The sequence below is a fragment of the Pogona vitticeps genome, chromosome 5, assembly GCF_051106095.1.
Source record: "Pogona vitticeps strain Pit_001003342236 chromosome 5, PviZW2.1, whole genome shotgun sequence".
NCBI classification, from domain to species: domain Eukaryota; kingdom Metazoa; phylum Chordata; class Lepidosauria; order Squamata; family Agamidae; genus Pogona; species Pogona vitticeps.
The window spans coordinates 117,300,487-117,313,911 of record NC_135787.1 but is presented as its reverse complement, the minus strand read 5'-3'; the positions used below and the strand labels follow the sequence as shown (position 1 = coordinate 117,313,911).

The 13,425-nt window shown below is 38.8% G+C and overlaps 1 protein-coding gene across 1 annotated transcript in view; it reads right to left on the bottom strand.

Annotated features, from left to right (window-relative positions):
• The window catches only part of CDHR3 (cadherin related family member 3), a 69,447-nt gene that overhangs the window by 3,824 nt on the left and 52,198 nt on the right, over window positions 1-13,425 (bottom strand). Inside the window, exons 13-19 of the mRNA XM_078376801.1 lie at window positions 12,410-12,642; window positions 10,698-10,869; window positions 8,266-8,492; window positions 6,030-6,211; window positions 5,630-5,639; window positions 3,455-3,544; window positions 581-629 (exon numbers count right to left, since the gene is read on the bottom strand). Of these exons, the coding sequence (XP_078232927.1) occupies window positions 581-629; window positions 3,455-3,544; window positions 5,630-5,639; window positions 6,030-6,211; window positions 8,266-8,492; window positions 10,698-10,869; window positions 12,410-12,642 (963 nt within the window). The remainder of the gene's footprint in view (window positions 1-580; window positions 630-3,454; window positions 3,545-5,629; window positions 5,640-6,029; window positions 6,212-8,265; window positions 8,493-10,697; window positions 10,870-12,409; window positions 12,643-13,425) is intronic.

The window sequence follows — 13,425 nt, the reverse complement described above, 5'->3', positions numbered from 1 at the left end:
GCTAATTCAGCCCCTCTAACATGAACCATCTATGGAGGCAAAAAATGATCAAACTGGGTTAGTCATACTTTGTGCACATCATGAGAAGGCAAGATTCTCTGGAAAAGACAATAGTGCTGGAAAAGGCTGAAGGCAGCAGGAAAAGAGGAAGACTAAATATAAAATTGTCTGACTCCCTAAAGGAAGCCACAGTTTACAATAGCTGAATTTACAATAGCTGAGTAGGGCTGTTGAGGAGAGCACATTTTGGAGAGTACTCATTCATGGGGTCACCGTAAGCTGGAGGCAATTTTATGGCGTGTAACAACATGACTCAAAGCCAGCCTTTCAAGCACTAAGCTATTAAATCCCTCTGCCAGGATGAGTGACCCTGTCTGTTTCACTTTCTCTCCCATATTAATTTAAATTCCAAATTACAATTTAAATATCAAGACTTTGTGAAGAAATGGCCTGGAACGTTTGGGGTTCCTGACCAAACAGGCCACATAAAGTCATTATGCATTCCCAATTAAAATCAAATCTGAGCTGTAGAATTTGAAACTATTTCCTTCTCATTGCCCCTCCAGTATAGTAGTAATACCTGGATCTCTTGCTTCCCCATCAAACACAGTGTTTATATTGGTCATCTCCTAAGAAGAGAAAGAAAACATTACTTAATGCCATTAGTTAAAGAAGTAGGGTTTGATCTTTATGGAATGCAACAGATTTTGGGAATCTGTATGTAAAATTCTGGTAATGAAAGTTCATTTAGAATTGGAAATAAAGTTGCTACTACTTCATGGGCTGCAAAAACAGGAGGTTTAAATATGCCTGTCATTAGGCCAGAAACAAATATTACAGTAAGACGTGACTAGAAGGGGAAATTCCTTAACTGCTGAAAGCATCTGAGTGTACATCAGGAGCTGTTCCAACCTCCTATAGTTTCCAACTTAGATAGCTTTGTTTTATGATTGGTCTTCAGCACATGGGATTCCTGTGACATCTCATTTGGCAAACACAAAAGTCTTCCTGAATCATCTTTCTAATACTAGTTTGTGTCAGAATATAGAAATTTTGTAGGTCTGAACCTGAATAAATGTATTATTAACGAACTGCCATTGTGCACAGATGTGAGTATGCTGAGTCACTCTGAAGATGATGCAATGTCTGGAAACAAGAAGACACCAGGTGCAGAAGATGAAGTCATGTGTCTTCTGATTGGACTAGAGATGCCATGTATATGTATACTGTATAAGTGAACAGTGTTTGTGTATCATTCTCTTCTTTCTTCACCATTTTCTGCTATCCACTATGTCCGTTTGTGTAAAGAGTTCCTGCCATGCTGATGTGATGCCTGCCTGTAAATACCTGTAAAATACTGTAAATATAACCGTCTTGCAAAAAGAAGAACTTGTGTCTTCAATAACTCTGCGTTTTCCTGTCGCCAAATCCGCGACTGTTTGTTTTCAGCCCTAATTACAAGCTATCTGTAATGATATTACTGTCTTCAGTTGCCTAAACCTTATAAACACATGGGACTATTAGGAACTGATGAAAAGATTTGGGAGTATCTTGCCAAATATGCCAATTTTTTAATAATTTGTACATTGCAACACATTTTTTGAAAGTCTTAAAATTTCCCAATCTGGAATCAAACACATCATTTATTCTGGAAATGGAAACAATCAGAATAGATTTTATGTTACACTTTCACTTTTTCACATGTTTTGGTTCAAGGAGAAAAATTGGGGCTGTGAAGATGCCTGATTGCCTTGAAGGCAATGTCCGACTGTGACAGCCAAATCACACCGTCTCTTAATTCACAATTATCCCGAAAAGACCTTCAGGAGTTGCAGATTAAGTTTGCATCGTAGAGGAAAACAGCTACCAGCTAACTCAACAGTCACTAATGAATGAGGCAGCCAGTTTCCTCATCCTCCACTTGGTTAAAGCGTGCATTAGGAAAGCATGATCTGGCACTTAAGGGAAAGATCCTTGAACGGTGTAAAATCAGAACTTGAACCCAGATCTCCTGAGTCTAGTTTAACTGTTCCTCTTTTAGGGAGGGAGGTATAGGGGAGAAGGGACAAAAATTTGGATAGTGTAAGGTGAAATAAGTTTACTCTCTCAATAGCCTGTTTTAAACCTGATTCATATTTCTCATCTTGCAGAATGAGAGGAGAAGATTTATAGGAAGAGAGATCCTGAAAGCCAGATGGACCCAATGCAGGTCATGTGAGACCAACGTCATGTGGATTTTGCACACCTCTGAGGGCAGAGTTTTGACATTTGAAACATGTACAAAATACAGAGAAAGGAGCAGTGCAGGGAAGGGGAAGGGGCATCTGTGGGGGGAGAGATATCTTTCAGCAACTCAGGCAGGTGAATGTAGAAAGTAGGAACCAGACTGGAAGAGGGATTTCATCATAGGGCCTGCTGCAACAAAGCTTACATATTCTCCCTTTGTTAGATTCCAGAGGAGACTTGATAGCTATGGGAAATATAATCTAGAATGCTAGAAAAGTTCTCCAAGGGGGATATCAGACATCAAAACAAAACAAAAAGAGACTGTGGGACCTTAAAGACTAGCTGTTGTATTTTAAGGTGAGCTTTCATGGATCAAGTCCACTTCTTCAGACATGAGAGTAAGACTACATGGCAAATATTTATATATGGCCTCATGACCGGGTGGGGAGTTTCACTTCTGACAAAAAGAGGATGATGGTCTAGGTCGGCTTTTGGCCTGATCCATCAGGGCTATCTTTAAGTTGTTAGGATCTATTCGTTGTTCACATGTGTTTCTCAGTCTGCAAGTTGGGGACACATTTTCAAATGTGGTGTGTCATGCACCACTTATGAAAGGCATTTGTGGTTGAAAGGAGTACTACCACACCTGAGGAATGGATGGGCCGTTTCTTTGCATATTTCAGCAAACACTGATCACTTCTGTGTGCAATTAATCAATCTGGAGAAGGTCTGTATTTTGCAACTTGGTAATAAGTCAGGGGTGAGCCACAAGAAAAATCTGAACTGTGTTTAGGGGCCGAACCAACTTTACTTAAAAATAAAATGAAACAGTGATATTATGATTGTTTTTATTTTAAACTTGTTAATCTTCACAAATACTAAAGAGTTTTTTGCGGTATGTTAAAGACAAGCAACTGATCAAAAAGCTATAAATGGTTTTGATGTTCAGAACTGTTTGCGGGCTGGACAGGAGCGGCTCGTGGGCCGTATGTGGCCCTCGGGATGCACTTTGCCCAGGTCTGTAATAAGGAAGGAAGGAAGGAAGGAAGGAAGGAAGGAAGGAAGGAAGGAAGGAAGGAAGGAAGGAAGGAAGGAAGGAAGGAAGGATTCTTCCCAAATGACAAGCAGCTAGTGCAATATAACCAGAATAAATGCTTGCCAGAAAACCCACTCTGTCTTCCCAACAGTTCTTTTTAATTTGTATATTTTAGTTTAATAGCTTACTTACCCATACAACTTCTTTCTTAGGTTTCTTCTTTTCTATAGGGGAGAAGTGTAACATTATCTTGATTTTCCTCACGTAACGCTTTGGTTTAATCTAGATTTATAACTAGACCTCAACTCTCCAGCTGAAATTAATGGGCCTTAGAAGTGCTTGAATTTAGCTCGAATATGTGCAGTATAACAAGTGCCATTAACATATACTGTATAGCATATACATCCTGAATATGAATGAAATCACGACTGGATCTCCTAGCATTTTTTCAACTCAGACCCAGTTCTGCCATCTTACGTGCAGTTCAACCACTCTCCCTTCTCCCCAAACTATATTTCAGAGGTCAAGATTCAATGATGTACTTTAGTAACTTTTGCCAATGAAACAGAGACTTTCTTCCCCTATCTTCTTTCTGAGGTCCTCCATGATGCCAAGAAACCTGCTCAAAAGGGTTTTCTAGCTATCTGGAGCTGTTGTTTCTTTCTTTCTTTCTTTCTTTTTTACTATGCATAGAAAGAGAGTTAGTTGTAGATTCTGGTGGAAACAGAGGGATCAATCAATAGTACACCATTGGATTTTAGCTAGAATATTCCCCCAATGATGAAAGGTCTACTAACTATTATGAATCTGCACTCCCTGGGTGAAATATCTTTCCTATCCTAGTTGCATTTCTTTATACTCCCCCCCCCCCGCTTCTCAGATATTTGATTGCAGTCCATATAGGTGTCAAGTAAAAACGTTTCTGGACTTTAGATCAGTTCTCCACTTCCTCTGTCCAGCTCTGTGAAAATTAAATGCCACCTAGGGTGGTTTGTTGCAATCACCCTAGTTCAACTTTTGACCTCAATGACATTTTCTTGGTTGATTACATCTTTAAAATATACTCACAACTTTAAATACTGTGTATTTTCTCTAACATCAACAATCAAGCAGTTTTCAAAAAATAATGAAAACCAAGGGGAATACATACCTATTTTTTTGATCCTGTCATAAAGAAATAGAAAGATTCATGTTACCAATATATTTAACCAGTTATTTGGCAATACAATACATCAGCAAGTCTAGAATTGTGCAATGAAGAGAATCACCAGCAATATGTAATGGCTGAAATCCTGTTGCCTAGCATACAGTATACTGTACTGTAGTTAAATTCTTAACTTTCAGTACATCTGTATCCAGCAAGCAAATTAAAAGTTTTCACTGCAGTTCTCTCTCTCTGTGTGTGTATGTATGTATGTATGCTGGCTAAATGTATGTATGCTTGCTCCTGAAAATCTCAGCACAAACTACTTATTTCCAATTGTTTGTTGTAGGTTTTTCGGGTTGCTTGGCCGTGTTCTTAAGGTTTTTCTTCCTAACACTTCTCCAGCCTCTGTGGTTGGTATCTTCAGAGGACAGGAGTCAGAACTCTGTTTGTGCTCTGGTGCAGTTTGGTGGGATAGTTGAGTATTTATAGCTGCGGGATCAGCATTTGTCCTTTTCAGGAGATTGGGTGATTATTGTGATCAGTGTGTATTTTGTTGGGAGTACAGTGGCGCCTCGCATTACGATGTTAATTCATTCCAGCGAAATCACTGTAGAATGAAAACATCGTAAAGCGAAATTTAAAAGCCCATAGAAATGCATTAAAACCAATTAATGTGTTCCTATGGGCTTGAAACTCACCGTCCAGCGAAGATCCTCCATAGCGCGGCCATTTTCGCTGCCCATGCAGTAAGGAATCCATCCCAGAAAAGAGCGGGGAGCCTTTTTTTTTAAACCGGCAGCCATTTTGAAACCACCGATCAGCTGTAGGAAAATCGTTGTTTTGCGAGAATCAGTTCCCGAAGCAGGGAACCGATCATCGCAAAGCGAAATTCCCCCATAGGAAACATCATTTTGCAATCGCTTTTGCGATCGCAAAACCTTCATCGTAATGGGATTTTGTCATGAAACGGAGCGCTCATCTTGCGAGGCACCACTGTATTTGTTGTGATAAGGGGGAGAGATGGTCTGTCACTGTAATTGATGTGTGTGTGTGAGAGAGATACAGGAAGCTGGACCAGATGGGCCCTTGGCCTGATCCAGCAGGGCTCCCCTTATGTTCGTATTGGTAAACATGCAGTTCTGGTCTGTGCATTTTACAGAAGTAACATGCCCATTGATTTCTAAGGAAGATTTTTCTCTCAACAGAATTATATTACTTACAATGGTGCATCTGTAACATGGAGCAGTGTGTAGGTTAATTTTGCGACATGAATGTGCTTCTGCAACATAGCCATTCATTTCTGTTGTGGAAAATAATGAAATCCTTTCATCTGAATTTTAAGTCCAGCATGGTTTTTATCATGGCTTTCTTGAATAACAGGAAAACTATATTATATTCAGCACTAGTACTATCTGTCACTGTTTTTCAGTCTGGATATTTTTTTAAAAAACAGTATTTCTGTGAAATATAACAAGTGTAGATTCCATGAAACATATGGAATTCTAGGAGGAATGGATCATTTGGTCTGAAGAAACCATTGATTGTTTCTAAGACATACATTAGATAAGACAGTGCAGATGATTTCTTAGCATTCTTTATATATTCTTTTCAGTTACTTACAGAGGCTTTTTGTCAGCTTTCGGCTTTGGTGGACAGTGGGTGCGGACGTATTTTGCTAGAAAATAGAGGAGATACCCAAGAAGTCCAAGGAGCAACAGGCCACCAAGGGAAATGATGAATGGCACGTACCAAGCCAATGCAGAATACACATTTTCTCTGCTGGTCACAAGCGTAATGCCAGGCTGATTAAGAAAGAAAGAAAGAGGTTTCTTGGTTATTATTCCTGCAGAATAGTGCTCATTATTATCTGCAGGTGTAGCAATTAAGGAACTGATGAAATGACAGAAGGTCAACTATGCATGAGTAACTCTATTTCAGATATAATTCTGGTTCAAAATAAGGGAGCCCTGGTGATGCTCTCATCCACCACATGAATAAATTTTAAATGGCAAGCCATGAAAGCTGCAGGTTTGACTGGTCACCCGTTGCAGTGGCTTTCGTTCCAACACAGGCGTGGAGCAGTACAACTTCACAACCATGAGGAAGCCTCCCTGGACCACAGGATCTGGACCTTTTTGGCCCATGGTCTGGCCCTGGTGATGGTGGTACCAGTAGAGAACAGTGAGTCTGGTTTCCATGGGGATGGTGAATCCCTTCTTGAGTTTTTGACAGACACACACCCATGTGTATAGGATGTACACTCTGAATTTCATGGAAGCTTATTCAGGGTGCTGAACCCTAGCCTCAAGACAGGTGTAGTACCTTGTGTAGGTTCTCTAAAGTTTGAACTAAAACCCAGAATGGATTTGCTGCTGTACAACATCAGTCACCAGCTCCCACTAAGCACTGCTATTAATTAAAGCCACTATCCTGTGCCTCATAGTAGTAATGAATTAATGCACTAATGAACACAGTTGGACTTGCTTACAGCAAACATGAAAAGGGTTAAAAAGTGAGCTAGAAAAAAAAAACCAAGGAAATTAAGGTGGGATTCTACACCACGGCTGCCTTAGTTAGCAGATCTTGGAGATACAGGTCTTGGAGGACAACGGTAGGGGCAGCATGCAAACCTGCCCTAGAATCCCTAAACTAGCTGGTGGCCCTTAGATGAAGTGGAGAATGTCATCCCAAGTGCTGAAATAAGCTTCAGCTGCTAGTCCGACTGACTTTTGTATATAGAGTGCAGGTGGACGCTATTTTCCCACCAGGTAGTGAAATGTTTTGAGCTGCCTCCAGCTGTGTGAGGGACACACACACACACACACACATTTGTATAGGACGTAAATGTGTGCTGGGTGGCTTTTATATGGCATGGCTTGTTTTGGGGCAGACAATTCTGGAAGGTGTTGGAACCAATTTTCTGATCCCCAAATCCCTCCTGGGACTGCATAGACCACCTAAAATGCCTCCCCAATACAAAAACATGAAACAAAAACAGGCCAAAAATCTATTCCCAGTTTTATTTTATTTTATTTATTTATTTTATTTATATCCTGCCCATCTAGTCTTGTGACCACTCTTGAAAAAATGGTTATTTGAGGATGTTAAACAATGCAGGGAATGTCTGACCCATTTAAAAGATTTGCTGCCATTCCTGAAACCCGTCAAAAGCTGCATTTCTTTTTCTTTATTTTTTGCCAGAAATCTGGGAAACCAAAAAAAAACCATTTTGAAGGGGCTGTATTTAAACCATCCTTGGCCTATATACAGAGCTGATGCCACACTTTATGTGAACACTACTAAGATTTTGGCTGCTGTATATTTCCTATATACATGGAGGCAAGTGTGTGTGTGTGTTTTGTGCTATCAAGTTGGAACCAGCTTATAATGACCCTAATAGGGTTTTCAAGGCAAGTTCCAAACACCCCCAGTGAGTTTCCGTGGTTTCCAAGATATTTGAACCCTGTTCTCCAGAGTCCTGGTCTGCCACTCAATCTACTACACAACACTGGGAGGCAACTAGGAAATATATAACAGAATCCTATTAGTGTTCACGTAAAGTTTGTATAACATTTCATGGCTAACTGCAACTAACTGACAAGGTGCTGGGGCATGTCTTGAACATGTGGTGGTCATGCACAGAACTGCAAGACTGAGATGCACCTGGGATCTTGTCAATTAGCTGCAGCAATTAGCTTATGCAAATACTAGTAGAATTCTGTCCAGTGTGTGAAGCAGCCAGTCTCCAAGGTTGTACTTACTTGAGGATTTGTAGTACTGTTGCTAGAAAACATGACACTTAAGTGCCACACAAACCCCAAGCTGTACTAAAAGTTCATTATGTTGTCAAACTTACTGTTGTGGGGACCACAGTGGTTGGGTTTGGAATGACTTTGATGGTGAGGGTTACGGTGCCAGTTTGAATGTTGGTAGTTGGTAAATTATTATCTGTTACAAATATTAACAGTCTGTACTCCCAAATCTGGTCCAGGCCTCCCTCATAGTCAAAGGGGGATGCAAGTAGCAGCCATGAGACATTAGAACCAGCACTTGGTGAAAAGGTGAAATGGTTGTTGATGTTCCCTAAAAAGCAAAGCCAAAAGCACACACAATAAAAAGTCATGTGAAATGATAGATAGATAGATAGATAGATAGACAGACAGACAGACAGACAGACAGACAGACAGACAGACAGATAGATAGATAGATAGATAGATAGATAGATAGATAGATAGATAGATAGATAGATAGATAGATAGATAGATAGATAGATAGATAGATAGATAGATAGATAGATAGATAAAACTTTAATATGGTCAAAGAACAGCCACCGTGAAATAATAGGAACACCTCTTCAGACTTAATTCATTAATATGGGGGCCTTTATGACATGGACATTTCATCTGGAGTTCTTCCTTTCATCCTCTTTTGATCAATGTTGAGGTGGGCAACTTCCAGAGAGGTGAGGGGTGCACTTGCCCACTGCTAGAGTATACCCACAATTGAACCTGTCCTAAACCCCTGCCCCAATTGTTTTATTTTGACATGAACAAGCTCTCTCATGGTCTCCAGTGGACAACTGTTTTAAAAATGTTTGAGGTAGATGAGCATAAAACATGGAAAAAACATGGAAACATGTCTCCTACCCCCCCCCCCCCGCAGGACACAAGGGGACTCTTTGAGCAGAAATATTTTTTAACTTTATGTAAAGACGAACTATTTACAGTAATAATACAAACAACAGTATATGAAATGTGATTTCAAGCAAGCCTTCACAGCTTGTTGCTTGTTCAGGAAATTGACTGTCATTTCTGGAAGAAATTTCTTTCAACTGTAGTGGTGGAATTTGTTGGTTTTTTTTTTTTTTTTTTTTTTTTTTTTTTTTTTTTGAGGATGGAGCTTGCTAAAACTTTTTGAGGAAGATATTTAGTAAAGTATCTGTGCCAAGCAATCATATCTGTTTCTAATACAAAGTCACTGTACAACAATTTCTCTTACACTCATTTTGTTCTACCTTGTTATTTAAAAAAATGTACATAACCTGGGTCAGACCAGAAGATATGTTTAGCACATATTTAATAATGGTGCTCCCTCAAGTAGTGAAAGACATCTGATTGTTATAGCATTTGTTTTTCTTGAACAGCAAATCTTATAGGGGGAACAGGAATTCATCTATATAGTTATCTAATTTGACTATGAATCTCAGTTAATTCTGAGGCTTTCTCCTCAGGCCTTGTCAGGAGGAGGTTACCAGAAGAAACCATATTTTGAGCGTATCTGTCTTTCTGGCATTCTGAAATGGGTAACGGACTTTGTGCTTTGTCAGGAAGATTCAGAATGTTCATAACTAATCTAATTCTATTTAAGTTTTTTTGTTTTATTAAACTAGATATCTGGAATTTTGACTTAATTTTGTGTATTTTGGGTTTCAGCTAATTTTATTTATTAATGTGTTATACATTTTTTTCAAAAAACATAGTTTACTCAGTTTAGTGTTTATTCTGTTATAGCTGATGTACAACTAACAAATCTGAATCTGAATAATTTCAGATTGTGACTATTGCACAGAAATTTTAATATAAGAATTTCTCTTCATGACATTTAGTGCTTGTGTGCAATAAAACAGTGCTGTTACTTATAATTGATAAGTCATGCCAGATAATTGAATTCTAATGCAAAAGTTGCATTAGACAATAAGTGTTGTCAGAGTACCCTAAGTAATTTAATTCCTTCTCTACAGTTCTTTGGTTATTTGGTTGTTTTTGGACTTCAAATTGGACTTCATCTTTCAGATGTTCCAGTGAACATGGTCAGTAGAAGGGGAATATGAGGTAAGCATTAGAAAACATCTGGAGGAACAAAGATTTCAAACTCCTGCTACAGCCACATGGTCTTTTAGGAAAGCTTGGCTGTAATGAATGCTCACCTTTTGAGAGAACTCTACATCCCTCTAGCTTGCAAACTATTGCCTCAGGGTAATATAACGGATGTCAGATTGGCTACTGTGGAAATGAGAGGACATCAACCATACAAATCCACCAAAAACTAGATGAATTGTTATAGACATCCATCTAGGCCTTCTAAACCGTCACAGTACAAAACAAACAAACAAAAACCAAATAATAACAAATACACACACAAACAAACAAACAAACAAACAAACAAACAAACAAATAAATAAATAATAAAACAGGACATACATGAAGCATTCTGCTGTAATTTTTTTTTACTTTACTGAAGGCCAGTGGCAACCAGCAAACACAGTCAAATTCAAAAGCCCACAAGTACCTGAGTTAATAGAATAAAGGAATGATCTGGGGCTGGAATCCAAATCAGTACACCTAATCGCAAAATCTGCAATGTTTGTGCCAGCTGCTTGGTCCACTGGAACCTCCAGCAAATACGAATTGGGTAAACAAATCGGTGGTTCATCATTTGCTGCAAGAACATTCACAGTTACCTGAAAGGAAAAGACTTTTTTCAACCTTTTGTTAAATCAAAGCAGACGGTTAAAACTTTTTGTACTCAAGAGGTTGGAACTGTTCCACTCTTACTTTAATCTTTTAAGAACAAGAAGCGAGCTGGAATTAAGGGCCTATTTGGCCAATCTTGTTTCTGTGTTAGAAGAAGTGATTTACCTCTTGTAGATTATTGTTAATTTTTTTTTTTAAAAAAAAAAACACTGTTGTAAGAGAAACCGTTGGTTCTTCTGGTCATATTTTGAGTTGCAAAAATTTTACGGATCCCATAATAAAGAGAAGAGGGAGCCCATTGTGCTACTTGTAAATTATAGGAAGACTGATTTTAGTTATTTAATCTGCACTCTAGAGAATTCATGTTATAACATTTTCTCTGCTTTTGTGGATTACCTGCTATCCAGAATATCCACAAGCTATCTAAAAGACTGCACTCTCTCTATGAGCCTGCCCAGGCATTAAGATAATTAGGGGAGGCCTTTCTCTCAGTTCCACGACCCTCATAGGTGTGCTTGGTGGTGACACAAGAGAGGGCCTTCTTCGTTGTGGCTCCTGCACTCTGGAACTCTCTCCCACTGAACGCTAGGCTAGTCCCATCTTTACTCTCCTTCTGCAAACAGGCAAAGACCTTTCTCTTTGGGTAGGCGTCTCCTTAATGACTGGTGGTCTGAGGGTTTTTTTAAATAAACTGTTTTGCTCTTTCGTTTTGAACGTGTTTTAATATTGATTTTCTTTACCATTTTTAATATAATACTTGTTTAATTCTTTTAAAATATTTGTATATTTACTGTTTTTAGCTTTTGAATGTTGTCTTTTAAATTATGTGAGCCACCTTGTGTCCCTTTTGGGGAGCAAGGCAGGATAGAAATATTTTAAATAGATAAATAATAAATAAAGAAATCCCATTCTGGGAATCTCAGCCTGCAAAGAAGATGCAGGCGCTCTCCAACTAGGAAGGAATGGGCTAGCTCTGCAGTCAAGGTTAAGAACACTGATTAAGGGTGGATGATATGCTTAGAACATATTTAGAAGCAATGCGTGCATAAGTTATAAAACATTTGTTTAGTATAGGCTGTGTCTCTCTCCTCTTCTGCAGTTTGCATTCCAACAACTGTTTTGTGATTGGTCATCAGAAGGTAAAGACAGCCTTAATTTGTGTAAACATGTGTAATTGATATGGAATATGCATTCTGCTTAAAGTCTAGTTTCCCCCAAAGAATTTGTACAAGGTAGAGCCAAGTCCTTTCAATTTTACTATATACTGGAACAGAGGAGATGCTTCCTTTCCTTGTGTAAAAATCTTCTGTCACTCATGATCTCAGAACTGAAAGATCATGACAAATAATGGCACTGAGTACTGGAAATAAAGGGTGGAAATTGAGAGACAAATTCCCCTACTTCAAAAGGCTTCATATGCTTTCATGCCACATTCTTGTAATGTCTCCCAAGCCCTACCATTTTAATCAGGATAAAAGGCAAGAAATGTGTCTGTTTTACAAGTGGATATATCTACATTTCACTCACTGATGCTATAGCAGTCTTGTGTTCATTGTCAGAAGCCTGGACTGTGAAATACATTGGCGTTTCTGTTTTGTCGTAGTCTAATTTAGCTACAATGTTCACACTGCCCTTGGCAGGATCAATCCAAAATATTTCTGTGATGTCATTGGTTCCTCCTCCTGCCAGAATTGAATATGTTATTCCTGTGAATGGTATATCTTTGTCAGTAGCATACACGTTTCCAATGCTGGATCCACCTGAAAAGAAACAGTTTTTTTAACCATATACACATGGAACGAGGAATTTTTTCCAGTATTTGAAAAAGGCTAAAATGTATTAGATTTTCACAGTATCCACAAGAGTTCTTTACATACACAGTTTCCAGTGCAGACTGTATTTCTTATGTAATGGTTGGAATTGTGTTCTGTAAAGTTATGCCACATAAGAGAGATTATATTATAAACCATGTGTTACTGTATTTTTGAAATAAACATTTTAAATTCCCACCTTCCCCCCCAAAATCTTGAGGTTCCTGTGGAACCCCCTTCATTGTGAGGAAGGTGTTGGGAGCTACAAGATTCAAGAAAGCCTTTGATTTCCAATAATTGCTACCAGCAGGAAAATCATCTCACCAGTGGCAATTTCTGGAAGTTAAAGACGTCTCCTCTCTCACAACCCCCAATGGCTTCTGCATGATGTGGAAGATCCCAGGACGCCTTTTTTTGGGGGTGGGGGGAGGAATCAGAACTTTTTTATTCCAAAAAATTGCCATGGCTGATGCAGAATAACTGCATAAACAGAATTCTAGCCAACATTTGCAAAAATTATTTTACTGCATTTTATTTTCAGAAATCCCACAGCTAGCCTGGCAGTTTAGTTAATTTAGTTATTGTTACGTTTATCTTCTCAGGCAGGGACATTTGTAATATTTTCTGTATTAGGTGCTAGAATTCCAGTATTAGCTGACAAAGGTCTTTGATACTATACTATGCTATGCTATGCTATGCTATGCTATACTATGCTATACTACGAAACCTAAA